The sequence below is a fragment of the Trachemys scripta genome, chromosome 6 (assembly GCF_013100865.1).
Source record: "Trachemys scripta elegans isolate TJP31775 chromosome 6, CAS_Tse_1.0, whole genome shotgun sequence".
Taxonomy (NCBI): Eukaryota; Metazoa; Chordata; order Testudines; family Emydidae; genus Trachemys; species Trachemys scripta.
The window spans coordinates 75711536-75726611 of record NC_048303.1 but is presented as its reverse complement, the minus strand read 5'-3'; the positions used below and the strand labels follow the sequence as shown (position 1 = coordinate 75726611).

The window sequence follows — 15076 nt, the reverse complement described above, 5'->3', positions numbered from 1 at the left end:
CACAGCTTTTCTTCCCCCTTTGTTAGACAGTGGGCAAACAACTAAGGTAGGTCAATTAAGAGTTTAAGATCTTGAGCCATTAGATGTCAACACAGTAAAACTGTTTGCGGTCTAAATAACTTACTGTGTTCTAAAGTAAACTTACAAGATTCTACTCACCTACAGAATTTTGCCAATCAATATTTATCATGGTAAAGCATGGGAAAGTAGATTTGGGGCCTGAGAATAAGAATAATTTGTGGTAAATGGGAGAGTGGGAAAAGAAAAAAAAGAAGATACAAGTGAACAGACTGACTGTGATTCTTAAATATTTGTAGAGAACGTCGCATACACATATCGTGCAAGGAGTCTTGATTTACACCTCTTTAGAGCAATCTTAAGGGAGCACAGATGCATCTCAGGTGCACCTGGAAAAAAGTTTGTTTGGCACTACTGCTGGTTCTCTAAATTCCAACCCTGTGAAGTGTTTTTGTTTATGGTTTGTTTGAGGTTCTTTTGAAGGAGGCAGGGAGAAGGAAGTAGATAAGATGTGATTTAACTGGACAAGAGCATCAATAAATTTAAAGGGAGGACAAGAAAAGTCAGAAGATATTCTGTGACTGGCATCACTTCTGGTCATTTAACTGATGTGGATCATCTATCAGTGTGAAGTACTATTGTTATTAGAACTTCATGCTGTACCAACGACTGCTTTGCAGTGACTTCAGAAAAGGACAGCACTATTACATGCATTTGTGGAAAAATTACCAGCAGTAAGTGAAAGTGCATGTATAAATATTGGCATAGTTTACGAAAAGGATTAGACCATCACAATCATCCAAAAATTGAACAGACTTGATGGTGCTGAGGTATTAGGACAGGAGGACAGAAGGAAAGGTATAGATGACACCTCTGATGCTGAAGAAATCCCTCTCAAATGCTGAACTTAATTCCGAAGAGTAGAATTTCATTAGCAGTCCAAAATATAGAAAAGAGGAGGTCTGAGCCAGGAGATGCTAGGGCCTTCTTGGGATGTTGGGACCAGGTGGAGCAATCACCTGATGGCCGGGGGGGGGGGAGGAGGATGCACAAGGGGGTGTCAAACTTAATCATTTCCTCCCCCCCTAAACTATGGGGGGAAAAACAGTAAACTCATTTCCTTCAAGGAAAAGGACCCTTTACAAAAAAAAAAAAAAAAAAAAAAAAACCTCTCAGACCAGAATCTACTGTCCCCTCACGGAGGGAAAGACTGGAGAGAACATGGTCAGCTTAGCAAATGTGCCAGAAACGGTGTTTTCAGTTTAAAGATAAGAACACTAGAACTTTGCTTTCATTCAGTTGGAGAGGAATAACTTGATTTACAACTTCTGTTCGCAGCATTTTGTTTCAATTTTGGTTAGAGTAAAATTTAGCTCTTTTACAAGGAGTGATTTTCTGGCTAAAGAGCCAATCTGTTCAGCAGACTGGATTGTGAACCATTTCATCTCACCTGTGCAATCTGATCTCTCAAATCCTCAAGTTCCCCTTCCAGGCTTTTCTTATCACCAAGTGCTGTAGCTAGGGCAGCTTCTTTGGAATTTAGGGCTGCTTCAAACTCCCGAAGCTTGACTTGGGCTGCATTATGATCAGATTCTTTTTTTGCATAGCTGGAAAAAAAGAGGTTGGTGAGACAAATGTCTAGAAACAGTCAACAAATTAAAAAATTAAATAAAGGGCTGTCTTAGTAGCCATTAAAATATGTTGATTTGCAACTAAATACAGTTTTTATACTAAATGTGGTCTTTTGAGCAAACCAGGAGAAAACACTTTTAATCAATTACATAGCTTAATTTAAGTTTATTCGGATTCTTAATTTTTACATTTTTATCAGGTTAGAAAATGGTAAATGATTTTTATTTGTTATTTGTGACGAGCTCTATTTGGATGGAAATAGAAATTCAATTAAACACAAACAAAAACAGTATTTTAGATTTTTTTTTTTTTTACTAACTAAAATACCTTAAACATATTGGATATGGAAGGAAAAAGTTTAAGATATATGCAAAACATGTTTTTGATAAACACTGGTGTAAAGAAATTAAGTACTTTCTTTAGTTAGTAAATTGAACTGACTAAAATCTGGAAGAATATGACAACTAGAAACAACAAGTAGATCTCATCCTCTCACCTAGTTTTATTCAGATTGTTTTCCTCTTCCAAGCTTTTCTGCTTTTTCAACTCCCAATTACTTGCTTAACTTTGAACTAACTAGTCATTGAACTGAACCAGTCAATTAAAATGAAGTGAAGAAAATATTTTCTGCACCTACAAAAAAGATACTACTGCTGTCAAAAGCTTGTTTAGCACTTTAACTAAACCTGGTTCCAAAAGTTCAGCTCATGACTTCCATCAGGTCATCAGTTTCACTTTCCTTAAAAATGTTGCAGCAAATATACACTGCTTAATTATTGTTTTTGTATTTAATGTAAATTACAAGTGTCACAAGTTTAGGCTTTAACACAAGTTTTCAATTTCAAATTTATAAAAATCTCATCCGTAAAACACTCGAGAGATAGCACCTTTCTGGAGGGAGGGGAGACAATTAAGTCTGCCAGTTTCCCTTGTCCCTTGGAGGAAATAGTGACAAGACAGGCTAGCCCAGGACCATTACCTCAAACATGCTCAGAAGCCACTTCCCTGCCCCAAAGAAGCCCAAGCCAGCTCCTTACCTGGAGCAACTTTAGAGAAATAATTGGTCCAGTGGCTCTCTCCCACACACTAGCCTTTCCATTTTGCAATTCCAGAATTCAGGGCATTTCCCTGCCCCAATGTACTGGCTCTAACAAACTAGACCTGTCCAAATTAAGAGATTGAATTGCTGATGAGATTTCTTTTAATAACTATTCACATCCAAAGTATCCACCAACAGAGGTGGTAGCCTAGACAGAATTAGCTTCTGCCACTATGCTGCCTAAACACATCTGAGCAGACAAAATGGGGATAAAGATATCCATCTCCCGTCTACGGTATGACCTTACTGTTACTACCACAAATGGAACTGCACTGGTGAAGAATTATGGGTCTCCCCATTTCCTAAGGGTAGACACAGCCAGTCATGCTTTCTGAAACAGTAATGAAGACAGTTTTGTCCAGTAGATGCTAGTACGTAAACAATATTCCAATTCTGCTTCAGGGGAATGACTACAGAAAAAGAAAAAAAATCATACAATCTTCTGTCATATAAACAAAGTAAAAAGATTCTTCCAGTTTATGTTTAATCTTTCAGTTACAAGTATTGCCGCAGATTACTCTTAAAGTAAAGTGCTTAAGTGTTTCAGACAAGTGTGATTTAAATTGACTCCCTTTAAATTTGTCTGCTGCATTCAATAGAAGCTTTTTTTAAAAACAGTTAAGTAGAACATCACCTTTGTCCTGTGGGTGCCCAAGAGAAGAGAGAAACAAGAAACACACCGCTGGCTAGAATAGCTTCACACAGAAGGCAGGTTTAAACTGCTATAATAAAAATTGAGTGGTACCATCAGAAAAGATATTCAGACTTCAAAAAAAATAGTTGGGGAGGCTTCTGATTTGGTTTTGTTTTACATTAGTCTTCCAGAGTGGACAAGACCTGAATTTCTAAACAGTGAACACAGAACTCATAAAATGACATCAAAAGAGACTGAAAATTGGACAACCGAGAGGAAATGCAATGTTGTTGTAGCCATGTGGTCCCAAGATATTAGAGACACAAAATGGGTGAGATAGCTCGAAAGCTTGTCTCGCTCACCAAAAGAAGTTGGTCCAATACAACAGGGGTTCTCAACCTTTTTCTCTCTGAGGCCCCCACTGACATGCTATAAAACCTCCAGGGCCAGCGAGGGTGTCTCGGGGCAGGGGCCTTAGACATAGGTGTAGTTTGGCAGGGGCGGGGAGGAAGCAATGCCTTCCATGTCCCCAACTCTGCCCATGGACCAGGGGGCCGCAGACTCCCGGTTGAGAACTGCTGCAATAAAAAATATTGCTTTATCCACCTTGCCTCTCTAAGAGAGAGGAAAGTAATTTTTGTCATCCTTTTTGAAAGGGTAACTATTTTTCATATCTTGAACAAAGGACATCTGTGCTGAAGATTCATAACTCCTACTCCTTTTAATTAAGATGTCTGAGCTCCCAAAAGCTCAAAAAACAAGTTTAACAAAACCAGAAGAGCACACTTGACATTTCCGAATTACTTTTAAAGTACAAAAGCCTAGAAGACCTGTTCTTTATACAGTGTAAAAAGGCCATATTCAATTAAAAGAATCTTTTGAAGATCACAATTAGCAGTATTTGTCAGCAGCAAGAACAAATACAGGAATTAGGTTTATTTAGTAATAAGAACACACAAATATTCTTGCGGGAATAAAAGAAAGATGATCTGGCACCGATGAGAGAGCACATTTAGTTGTAGCCCAGTTTGCTGCCATCAAATAGCTAAAAGATTTGTGTCAATCACAGAGCAAGTTCAAAAACACATTTTCAGACAATTTTTACTGCAACCACAAGATGGCAGGCTTTAATTTAAGAGACTTAGCAATCAAAGTCACTATTTGTACAACTAGAACTTTGATCTTGAGCTATCTTAGGTATATACAGAGTGAACCATTGCAGTTTATCATCAGCCTAATACTAACACTGTAAGAATGTAGCACGTGTAGAGATTTCAAACTCTCTACACTTTTTTTTTAATATACACAGTTGTCCATCACTGCTATCACTACAGCAGATCCAACAGTAGGGGTAAATATTGTAGTCTGCCACAGCATTTTAATCATACATTTAAACATGCTTCGAGCAGAGTTAGGGCCTGTGTACACAGTAACTGGAACCAGAATATCTATCTCCAGCTATAACTCACAACTTTAATTATTTCAGTGCAAATCCACATGTGCTGAAACACCTTTTGTTCAGAATAAAAAAAAAAAATTGATGGTAAATTACAGGCAGATAATTTAAATTAGAGCTCCCACCGTTGCCAAAACCACTGATAACAGTGGAAAGAAATGTGTAATATAGATTCAGCCACAGGACAATAATATGACCAGAACCCAAACTTCAGTTGCAAAATATCCATATTTATTTTTTCAACTGATATTACTGATGGTATCAATCCACGTGTGCACCTCATATTTCAGAAGAGTCACTTTAAGAGTTCACATTTCTAATGAGATTGGCTAAATTTAAAATCAGAAGGAAAAAAGTATATAATTAATTTTAAAAAGTCTAATTATATGTCGATTTGTATTTGGATAGCTAATCCCTATATTTGGGGGGGGGGGGGGGGGAAGAGAGAGAAGAGAAACATACTGGGTCATTATCCCAGACAGCTATAAAATGAAATATATGGCAGAATGTGGGTAAAACACAAAGCAGGAGACATACAATTCTCCCCCAAGGAGTTCAGTCACAAATTTAACTAACGCATTATTTTTTTAACGAGCATCATCAGCATGGAAGCATGTCCTCTGGAATGGTGGCTGAAGCATGAAGGAGCATATGAATGTTTAGCATATCTGGCACGTAAATACCTTGCAATGCCAGCTACAAAAGTGCCATGCGAACGTCTGTTCTCACTTTCAGGTGACATTGTAAATAAGAAGCGGGCAGCATTATCTCCCGTAAATATAAACAAACTTGTTTCTCTTAGCGACTGGCTGCACAAAAAGTAGGACTAAGTGGACCCATAAGCGCTAAAGTTTTACATTGCTTTGTTTTTGAGTGCAGTTATGTAACCCCCCCCCCAAAAAAACACCTACATTTATAAATTGTGCTTTCACGATAAAGAGATTGCACTACAGTACTTGTATGAGGTGAATTGAAAAATAAAAGAAATAGTATTTTTACAGTGCAATTAATTTTTTTGAGTTAATCGCATGAGTTAACCACAATTAATCAACAGCCCTAATTATTATATTACTGAAATTCAGGTAGGGGAGAAATATATTTTAAAGTATAATGACAGATGGCAGAGAGTCTCTCACAAGTGTCATCAATGGGGCTTGCCCGAACGTAACCTACTAACTGCCAAACAAAGAGACCTATAGTAGAGTGAAGTTTAACTGCTGCTGTTTTAAGAGCCTGGATCCCTCTGTTATGAAGGCAAGTGAAGCATTTAAATAAGGCAAAACTAAGACAATCTACAATAGTCTTTTCCCCCTTAAAAATTCTCACCAATGTAGTTCTACCAGCAGGAGCAATAGCGTAGATGGGGCAAAGAACACCAGTAGCCAGAGTTTTTAAACCCACCTTGTCTAGCTCTAAACAGGTTCAGATGATATGGTTGTTAAAGCTGCCACCCAAAGCCCTATCTGAACTAATACTCCCAACTTTGCTACATATCGTGATATTGTAAGGATAAAGCTGGTGTAGACACAGCTGCACAGGTCTATCATCATAAAGTGATGGGATCAGTCCATATTTCACCTGCATTCTCACACTACATTGGCATAATGTCAATAGTAGTAAGTATTCTGAACTGCCGCTCTTGACCAATCACTTGGCCATTCACTGCTTTGGTACAGTGATTAACAGATTGTTTTGGCACACTTATTATATAATTGCAATGGGAAAAGAGTTCAATAAGATCATGGCAATGAAGTAAACTAATCACCATGTTCACCTAAGCAGAAATATGTAGTATCAGTTTTCCAGATTTTGTTTTCTAGAGCAGTAAGACAGTAAGGCCAACTTTTAGTAGGAAAACATTTATATCTAACTTAATGATCAGATGAGAGGTTCTTGTGTAAAAGCGTTAGTGTTTGTAGGATCAGCGTTACTGCTGTTTTGACATGTAAACCAATTCCTTCCTCACCATAAACTTTTCCTGTAGCTTTCATTTGGTAATTTGGTTCTGGTCTCACTCACACAACCTATATTTTTATTAGAGCAAACTACCAAATCAAAGCTAGCAACTTACATTAGAATTAAGTGATGAGCCCTCATTCAGATCCTAAATCACCAACAGCCCACCAGACATCTCATAGGGCCTGCAGCCTGCTTCAACACAATATTCTAACGAATGGTTGATTCATTAGCATTGTCATACTTACATCTTTTTAGTTTACACACACTACTGTACATAGAAACAACCTATCTAAATATATGCAAAAGAAGCTGAACGTAAAATATCAATCAATACAGGTGACTTTAAATCTTATTAAAATATGTAGAATCTGTTTAGCCCACACAAGATTGTGCTTAGGTTTATGTGGCCCTCCTGTGTAATGAGGTTGGGTGCCACTGACCTATGCTAAGATGCATCTCATCTGTTAAACTATTCAGAAATAAAAGTGCTTGAATCCACCTTATCTACTCAGAGGCCTATTCAGCACTCCTTACTCAGGCAAAGCTCCTCTGAATCACTAAGTTTGGATTAAATGCTTAACCGTAATTTTAGAATGCTGTCTCACTTTTCCAACTGATATTCAAACAAACAGAAAGAACCTCACTTCCCCCCCCCCCCTCTTCTTTTCCTTCAAACAAGAATACACTCTGGTTATTGGAAGCATATACCACCAGCCACCTCTGATCTCACACTTGTGGATATCAAAGATGCTCAGAGGAATAGTTCATTTTTTCTAAAGGGCTTAGAAGTGGGATGCAAAGGACTTCAAAACGATTGTGTGTGCACCTATTTTGTTTCACAACAAACAAGATCACAAGGGTGCTTATTGTGAGCTCTAACTCTATTGAAGAAGTTAAGGTACTGAATCCTTAACATTTTGAATAAAGATTATCTTTGATAATCATACTGAAAACAGGTATAAGAACTTTTTGTTGTTAACAGTCAGACTAAAAATCCCCCTCATCCCCCAAGTTGTCCAACTTGTGAAATCACTATTTCATTAGTTGTCCAAACAGACTTTTTCATAGGCTGGAAGATTTTCAAGCCCTCTCTATATATTAAACACAAAAGTATGAGGCAAATTTCTCTATTCCTCTTTGCAAGTCACCTTTAATAGAACATTGATCACCTCTGCCCCAAAGGAGTGCCTAGTGCAGTGAGTGAGTGTATTTGGTTTATATTTTTTCCTTATCTACTTGTACTCTAAGTTTGCATTACAAACAGAAGAGTGATTTTTCATTATCAAATTTTCAATTTATGTTCTCTTTTTTGCTGTTACAGAAGTCATTTATTTAAAATGGCAATTTGCTTTCATTAAAGGAGTGCACCTGTAAGTACAGGAAAATATAATTAATCAAGCCTAAAAGTATTTTTAGATGCTACGTAGACAAACGTTGGATATACCAGTATCTTACGAGTGTCTATGCAAACCCAGAACTTGAGAAGTTTATGCATCAAAAGTAAGTAGAAAACTTCTGCTAGAGAGTAATGCCAAGCGATAAATTTTTGAAGAAAACTTCTTTAATGAAAAAGTAAGTTTGAAGTGCTTATGGAAGACACTTGCAAAATGTTAACTGACTGCTATCATCCTGACATCTCAGACAGGTCCAGTATCTCTGCTGCTTTTCATAGCTTTACCAAACAGCAACAGTGTGAAGTTAACAAGATTCAGGTCAGTTTCACTGCTGCTATTGAGAACCCCATAAAACCACAGGGAAACTTTTAGCAGCAAATTGGAATGATTCTTGGGAACACTACTGCTGCAGAGACACGCACTCATGTGAGGAAGATGGAAGTCCTAGTTCCCAAAACCAAGATCAAATCAAGGCCTTCCCCTATTTCCCATATACGCAACAGTAACACCACTGTAATGACTAAATAAAATTTGATAATGAGAGCCTGTTCAAAGCACTCATTGCTCCAAAAGTCTTAAATTGAGCTGTAGACGTTTAATGCTTTGAAAATCAGATCCTTTTTCTATTTAGCCAGCCACCCTAGGTTGAATAGCTCCTTGGACTGTTGCATCTAATTGAGAACAATTAATCTGCTTTGCCTGCAATATATGTTTCCAGTTTTTTAAATATTCTTTTTAAAGCATATTAAGACAACTTCCCTAACCAGGCCCTCCAATCCATTATAACATATCCATTATAACATACCACATGTGCAACTCAGGAAATGCTGGGACAGCTGTTTCAACTTTGCTTGCCTTGAAACAGCAGGTTCTTCTGAGCAGTTGCCCTGTACACCAGCTGTACTGTGCTTAACACATGCCAAGTCACTCAAGTTATTGCCCCATCTATCAAACCCACATTGAGTCTATTTCACTGTCTAATCCCAGCTCAGAATTTCCTCCCTTTAAAACAAAGAATCTGGAAGGAAAGCTGGTTTAAGATCTGAAGCAAAACAAAGGTACTGTTATTGCATGGTAAGTTAGAAAAAAAAAAAAAAAAAAAAAAAAAAAAATCAAAGCACAAGACTATAGTAGTTCCTCTGGATACTTACCACCTTTACTAATATCTTCATTCAGCTATGTCGTTTGCTTAAAAGCTGCTTTCACCACATTAACTCCCATGAGGAGAGAGGAGATGTGCCTAGCCACTGGACAACTGCCACAGTGAAATCTCAGCCTGTCATGAAAACAAATGCTAGTCCATTTATGAAATCCCATGTTTATTTTATTCCTGCTCACCCTTCCTTGAGAGAATGCTTAAACTGAGCAATGAATATCTTAAACATAGACAGGATAGGGCCCTTGCAGATGAGCTCAAGGAGGTCATATCATACATAGAGGACTACACAAAGGCAACTGTGTGAAAATCTGATAAACAGGTGGATGAAGTTGTGAGCACTGATGGATGCTAGGAGGCATAAAACTAAGCTTGACAAGGGAGGATAAATAGGCAAGAAACGACTTATACAGCACTTTCAAAGTGACAAAAAGCTTGAATTTGACACAATCCTCAGATGGAAAGCCAAACGGAAGAATTCAAAGAGAGCAGTTATACAATAAAAAAGGAGGCAAGGAAGAAAAGTTTAGTGGCAGCTTTTTGTATGGACTAAAGGAGGCGAGAGGTGAGAGCAGAGGATGTAATAACATGTAAAAGAGCTCAAAGAAGGTAGGAAACCTGCACCTTATGACCAGTAAGAGCACTCTGGACCAGTGTATAAAATGTAATATTCAATAACTAGGAGATCTCTTCTAAAGGAGTTGTCAAACTTTCAGTGAGAACCACAATTTGAGATCTTGTGAGAACACCAGTCCTCCCATTCATTATTATTCAGATCATTTTAAGAAAGTATTTTAGCCATCTTTTAATATTAGAATTAACAGCCAGAAGGGAACATCAGAACACCCAGCCTGACCTCCTGCACATCACAGGCACTGAACCTCACCACATTATCCCGTATGAAGCCCAATTACCTGGATTAGACTAAAGCATCACAGCTATAAGGTAACAGCTGAAAAGAAGCCAGGAACATGTGGTCAGCCAACTCTCCAGAGACCACCAGAAAGTGCTCTCCAGACAAGAGCCTCTACTTTAGTTTAAGATTTTGGGAACAGAAATACATCTGAGCTTGAACGGATGCCTGTAGAATACCTGTATTTTAAAATATCTAGCAAGGCTCTAGGGACCGATATACTTGTTAGAAGGTCTTCAATCATAAGAAAATACAGAATTTAGATCAGAAACAACTAAGGGAACCTTTCTTGATGTATACACAACTCCTAAGTGAATACAGTACTTGGGACTTGAAAAGTTCAGTAGGCTCCTAACTACCTGGAGGATGAAGGCCTGAAGAAGATGAGGATGGACAACTTGAACACATCTCCCCAAGGTCCAGAAGTATGCTTTGATAAGAAGCCCAGTCCCAGTGGCACCCTCAGCAAATGAAGAAGGAGCTATGGCATTTGATAAGCGGCTTGTACCCCTGAGTCCTACAACTTTCGTATCTGCCTCTAAAAAAATTTACTCTCTTACCCACCAAACTGCAAGAAAAGAAAGCTTCCTTGGCTTGTCTTTGCCCCTTCAGACTGCCAGCAGCAGGGAAATGGTGAAGGTCTTCATTGCTCTACTCTCCACCATCTTTTTGTTTTTGTTTTTGTTTTTTTGAGCCCACTGTAGGGCTCCTTGCTTTCCTGGCCAATGAATGCCAATAATCTAGCAGTTACATTGACTCTCCTTATTAATTACACACTGCTGCTATTTGACAAAGCTGTGAGCAGTGGAGGCTCTGGAGTTGTCTGCAGTCAAAGGAAGACATAAGTGCAGCAGTTTACATAAGAAAATATTTTCACAAAGACTAAACATAGTTTTTAAGTGAAATCCCAAATTGAGCAGAAATGGACGGTTTAGGCCCACACTTGCCAGGAAAGACTTCCTTGCAATGAAAGTAAGCTGATGCTAAGAAGATGTGTCCATCATGCTATAGCAGAAACAAATGGAGATATTCACTCAAACAGTTCATAAACTAACCTTGTTTCAGGCCAAACCAAATGGAAGGCAACTGACAGCAAAAATGTTTAAAATTAAATTAGATTCTCTCTTTCAGGTAACAGAAAACTGATGATACACAAGTTAGGAGTCAAAATCGTAAGTGAAGGATTCATATTGAAGAGAACAAAAAATATACAGAAGAGAAAGTCACACAAATCAATTATATACAAAAGGACATGGCATGATTTGTCCTATGAGATTCATAAGGGGGAAAAAAGGCTGCATAAGATTTTTAGTCTTTAAGCATCCCCTTAAAACTAGATTTCACCATGGACTTCACCTACCATGATACCTCATCTTAAAGATTTTTCTATAGGTGGATTTTTCTGTTTTCTAATAAGCCATATGTACAAGAGTTATTTAAAAAAAAACTATTCCATCACTGCTCTGAGAAAATGATCAGCACCCTGGAAGAAAAAATAACAATCTTGAACCTAGAGGCTACATGATTTTTAAGACCCATTTGACATTTATTTTCCTTGAAGCCACTATTAAAAAAAACAGTCGTCATAGAAAAACATACATCCTTCATCATCAAAATGCATAATTAAAAGCTCAAATTTAAGTTTTACAACCAAAAGAGCAAGGAAAAATCCTAGACACTTTTCTCTACCAAAACTTTCATTTTAACATTAAGTTTACTATTTGAACTATATACTTCCCCAACTAAAATACAATTGGCAATATGCTTTTTTAAAAATTCCTGATTTAACACAGAGCCCTTCCCACCCTCTACAGGTCTAGCTAATGGCAATCCTTGCCACGTGAATTCAAAAAGTGAATTCGTAGCCTAGGCACCCTCCTTTTCCCCTCTAAAAAAGGCTGACTATACTGCTTACTGATACCACGTACACCTCTACCCCGATAAAACGCTGTCCTCGGAAGCCAAAAAAATCTTACCGCGTTATAGGTGAAACCGCGTTATATTGAACTTGCTTTGATCCGCCGGAGCGCGCAGCCCCGCCTTCCCAGAGCACTGCTTTACCACGTTATATCTGATTTTGTGTTATATCGGGTCGTGTTATATCTGGGTAGAGGTGTATTAGGATTGACTCAGATGCTTCATGATACTATGTATTAAGGACATTAAATAACATATACATTGTAAAGCAGACAGTTGTAAGTACCCAGACAAGGCTGTAGTGTGTTTTAGAGTACCACAAGTAGCTAGAAAGGTTATACAAGCACTGAATGGCTATGTTTAGCACTGCTGAACCCACTTCCCTCCCTGTTCCAGGAAGGTTCATTCGCCATACAATATTCCTCCTCCCCGCCCACCCACCCAAGAGAACTGGAGGCTCATCACCGGATGGGAATGCGGGGCTGCCAGAGGAAAGTGCAGGGACCTCTCCATTCATTCATATACAGTCACTAGCTACAGCACATGGCAGCAGCTGGAGCAGACAGGTTACTGTACTCACAACTAGAGAGAATGAATGGGAGGGAAGAAAAAATACAATCCCCTCAAAGCAGGCCTGCTCCCTTGTCTCTTGCAAAGGGGAAGGTCAATATTTTTATGCTGTCTTCGTCTGCGGGAGATCAAGCCCCCGAGGCGGGGGAGAGGGGGCAGAGCTTCCTTATGACGTGACCGACATTTGTTCCTTACAGTAACGTAGGCCAGAAATAAGGCCAATAGCGGAGTAGAAAGATTTAGGGTGCAGGCAAGGAGGGCCTGGCAGCATGGCAATAACAGGAACACTCCTTTGCAAAGCACTACTATGGAGGAATAACCCAGGAGAGAGCGGTCAGCCCTTCCAGTGGGACAAAAGCCCGGAGTGCTGCGGGGGGAGGGGGAAGAAAGGATATCCGCGGGGCTCATCCTGAGGCCACCAGCCAGGACTGAAACACCCGGGCAGCCAGTGATCTCCGGGATGGTGCAACTCCCTCCACAGAGCTGCGCCCCGCCTCCCTCTCGCTGTATCGGGGGGAGGGGGCAGCTTCCCTGCTACACGATGCAGGACACAAGGCAGAGGAAGGCCAGATTCATTCATTTCCGTTAAAACTCTCCCACCTCAGGCCGCGCTACATCCCCCGCCCGAGAGATACTGCACGACAACAGATTAGGGGGCTTCCCCTCCTCCACGAGGGCGCCAGCCTGGGGCCTCCTTCCTGCCCTCCCTCCCCCGGAACCCCCGGCCCGTTCCCCCCGGGGGGTCACTCACCTGCCCAGCAGATGCTCGTGCTCCGTGCGGATCTTGCCCAGCTCGATCTGCAGCTTTGCCCGCTCCCGAGCCGTATCGTCCAGCGCCCGGCGAGCATCGGCGAGCTCGGCCTCGTAGAGCCCCTTGAGGCCGGTGAGCTCTCGGCCGCGCACCTCCTCTCGCTCGGTCACCTGCAGCTGCAGCACGCTGTTCTCGGTCTCCAGGCTCCGCACCTTGTCGATATAGACGGCGAGCCGGTCATTGAGGTGCTGCAGCTCCTCCTTCTCCTGCAGCCGGGAGATGCGCGTCGGGCTGAGCGGGGTGCTGGCCGCGCTGCCCCGGGAGCGCTGCCCTACCGGCGTGGAAGTCGCCATGGCGAAGAGCGGGCGATGCGGCGGGGACCGAGGGTGCGGAGCAGCGAGGTCAGGAGGCTGTCGGGGGGACGGGAGACGCGAGACGCGAGAGAGGAGAGACGGGGGCTGAGCTAAGCGCCCCAAAGCCGTTCAGAGGGGTAAGAGAGGCAGCTGCAGCGCTAGTAGCGGACGATGCAAAAGCGGTGTGGGGACGGGGGGCGCAGCGAGGCTAGAACAAGGGAAAAAGGGAGGGAAAATAAAGGGGCCACGGCCGCTCCCGGGTTAAACGAGCACAGAGCGGGAACAGGGGGCAGAAGCCTCCCCAGCAACGCGCCGAGGGAAAAGACCGGCGCCTGGAGCTGCAAGGCCCGAACCCGCCCGCGCGCGCCGGTTCCTTCCCCTCGGGTCGGGCTCAGAATGAAACACAAAACCGGCGGGCTCCGCGCCCCTCCAATATGGCCGGCGCGCGCTCAACCGGGCCCTCCCAACTCCCGCCCACAACTACGGCCCCACGTGACCCGTCCTGGCCCAATGAGGCAGCGAGACGGGCCGGGCTCTGCTCTTTTTCGCAGACTGGAAACTAAATTCAAAAGCCGCCAGCGCCTGCAACTGTCAGCAGGCTTGCGAATGGCTGGCGCGCGTCCCGCGTCTCCTGGCTCCGCCTCTGCGCGCGCTAGCTGAGACACTCTTTCTCTTACGGTCCCTCCTCCCCTCGGGTATCCCACACCCCGAAGAGAGCAGGGGCCGCCTCGGCTGCTGCGGCCTGGCCGTGTCTTTGTTTCCTCTCTTGTCCCCACCCCGAGAGAGGCCGTTGTATAAACTGACGTGTTAGGGGCTGTGACGGGAGGTGGGTGCCCCTGCGTGAGGGGGTCCAGCTGCATCCCTGCACTTCTCACTCCCCTCGAGTTACAAACCCAACCACAGCCCCCGCCGCACGCCTCCAGGGGTGTGGGTGGGAGGCGCGCGACGTCACTGGGTAGTTTCCCCGCTATTTATAGCGCCAATCCAGGTCTGCGTCAGCTGCGTTCCGCACTGGGGAGGAAAGGGGTTGCTTGAACCTAGAAAAAAAAAGTGAGCCACGCCCCACATGCGCCTTGCCAAGCGTCCCACCTTGCCATGCAAACATCGCCCTCCCCTGCATAGCACCACAACACTCGCACCTTTGCACACTCCCTGGCTGCTGCACATTCCCATACCCCGTGGTGCTTTCCTCTGCATGCCCACACATCCACAGGGCCCCATCCT

The 15076-nt window shown here is 42.1% G+C and overlaps 1 protein-coding gene across 1 annotated transcript in view; it reads right to left on the bottom strand.

Annotated features, from left to right (window-relative positions):
• Nucleotides 1-14312, bottom strand: part of LMNB1 (lamin B1) — a 40439-nt gene extending 26127 nt beyond the window's left edge. The window contains exons 1-2 of the mRNA XM_034774413.1: nt 13500-14312; nt 1469-1625 (exon numbers count right to left, since the gene is read on the bottom strand). Coding sequence (XP_034630304.1) covers nt 1469-1625; nt 13500-13852 — 510 coding nt within the window. The 5' untranslated portion in view covers nt 13853-14312. The remainder of the gene's footprint in view (nt 1-1468; nt 1626-13499) is intronic.
• Between the last annotated feature and the right edge of the window lie 764 nt (nt 14313-15076).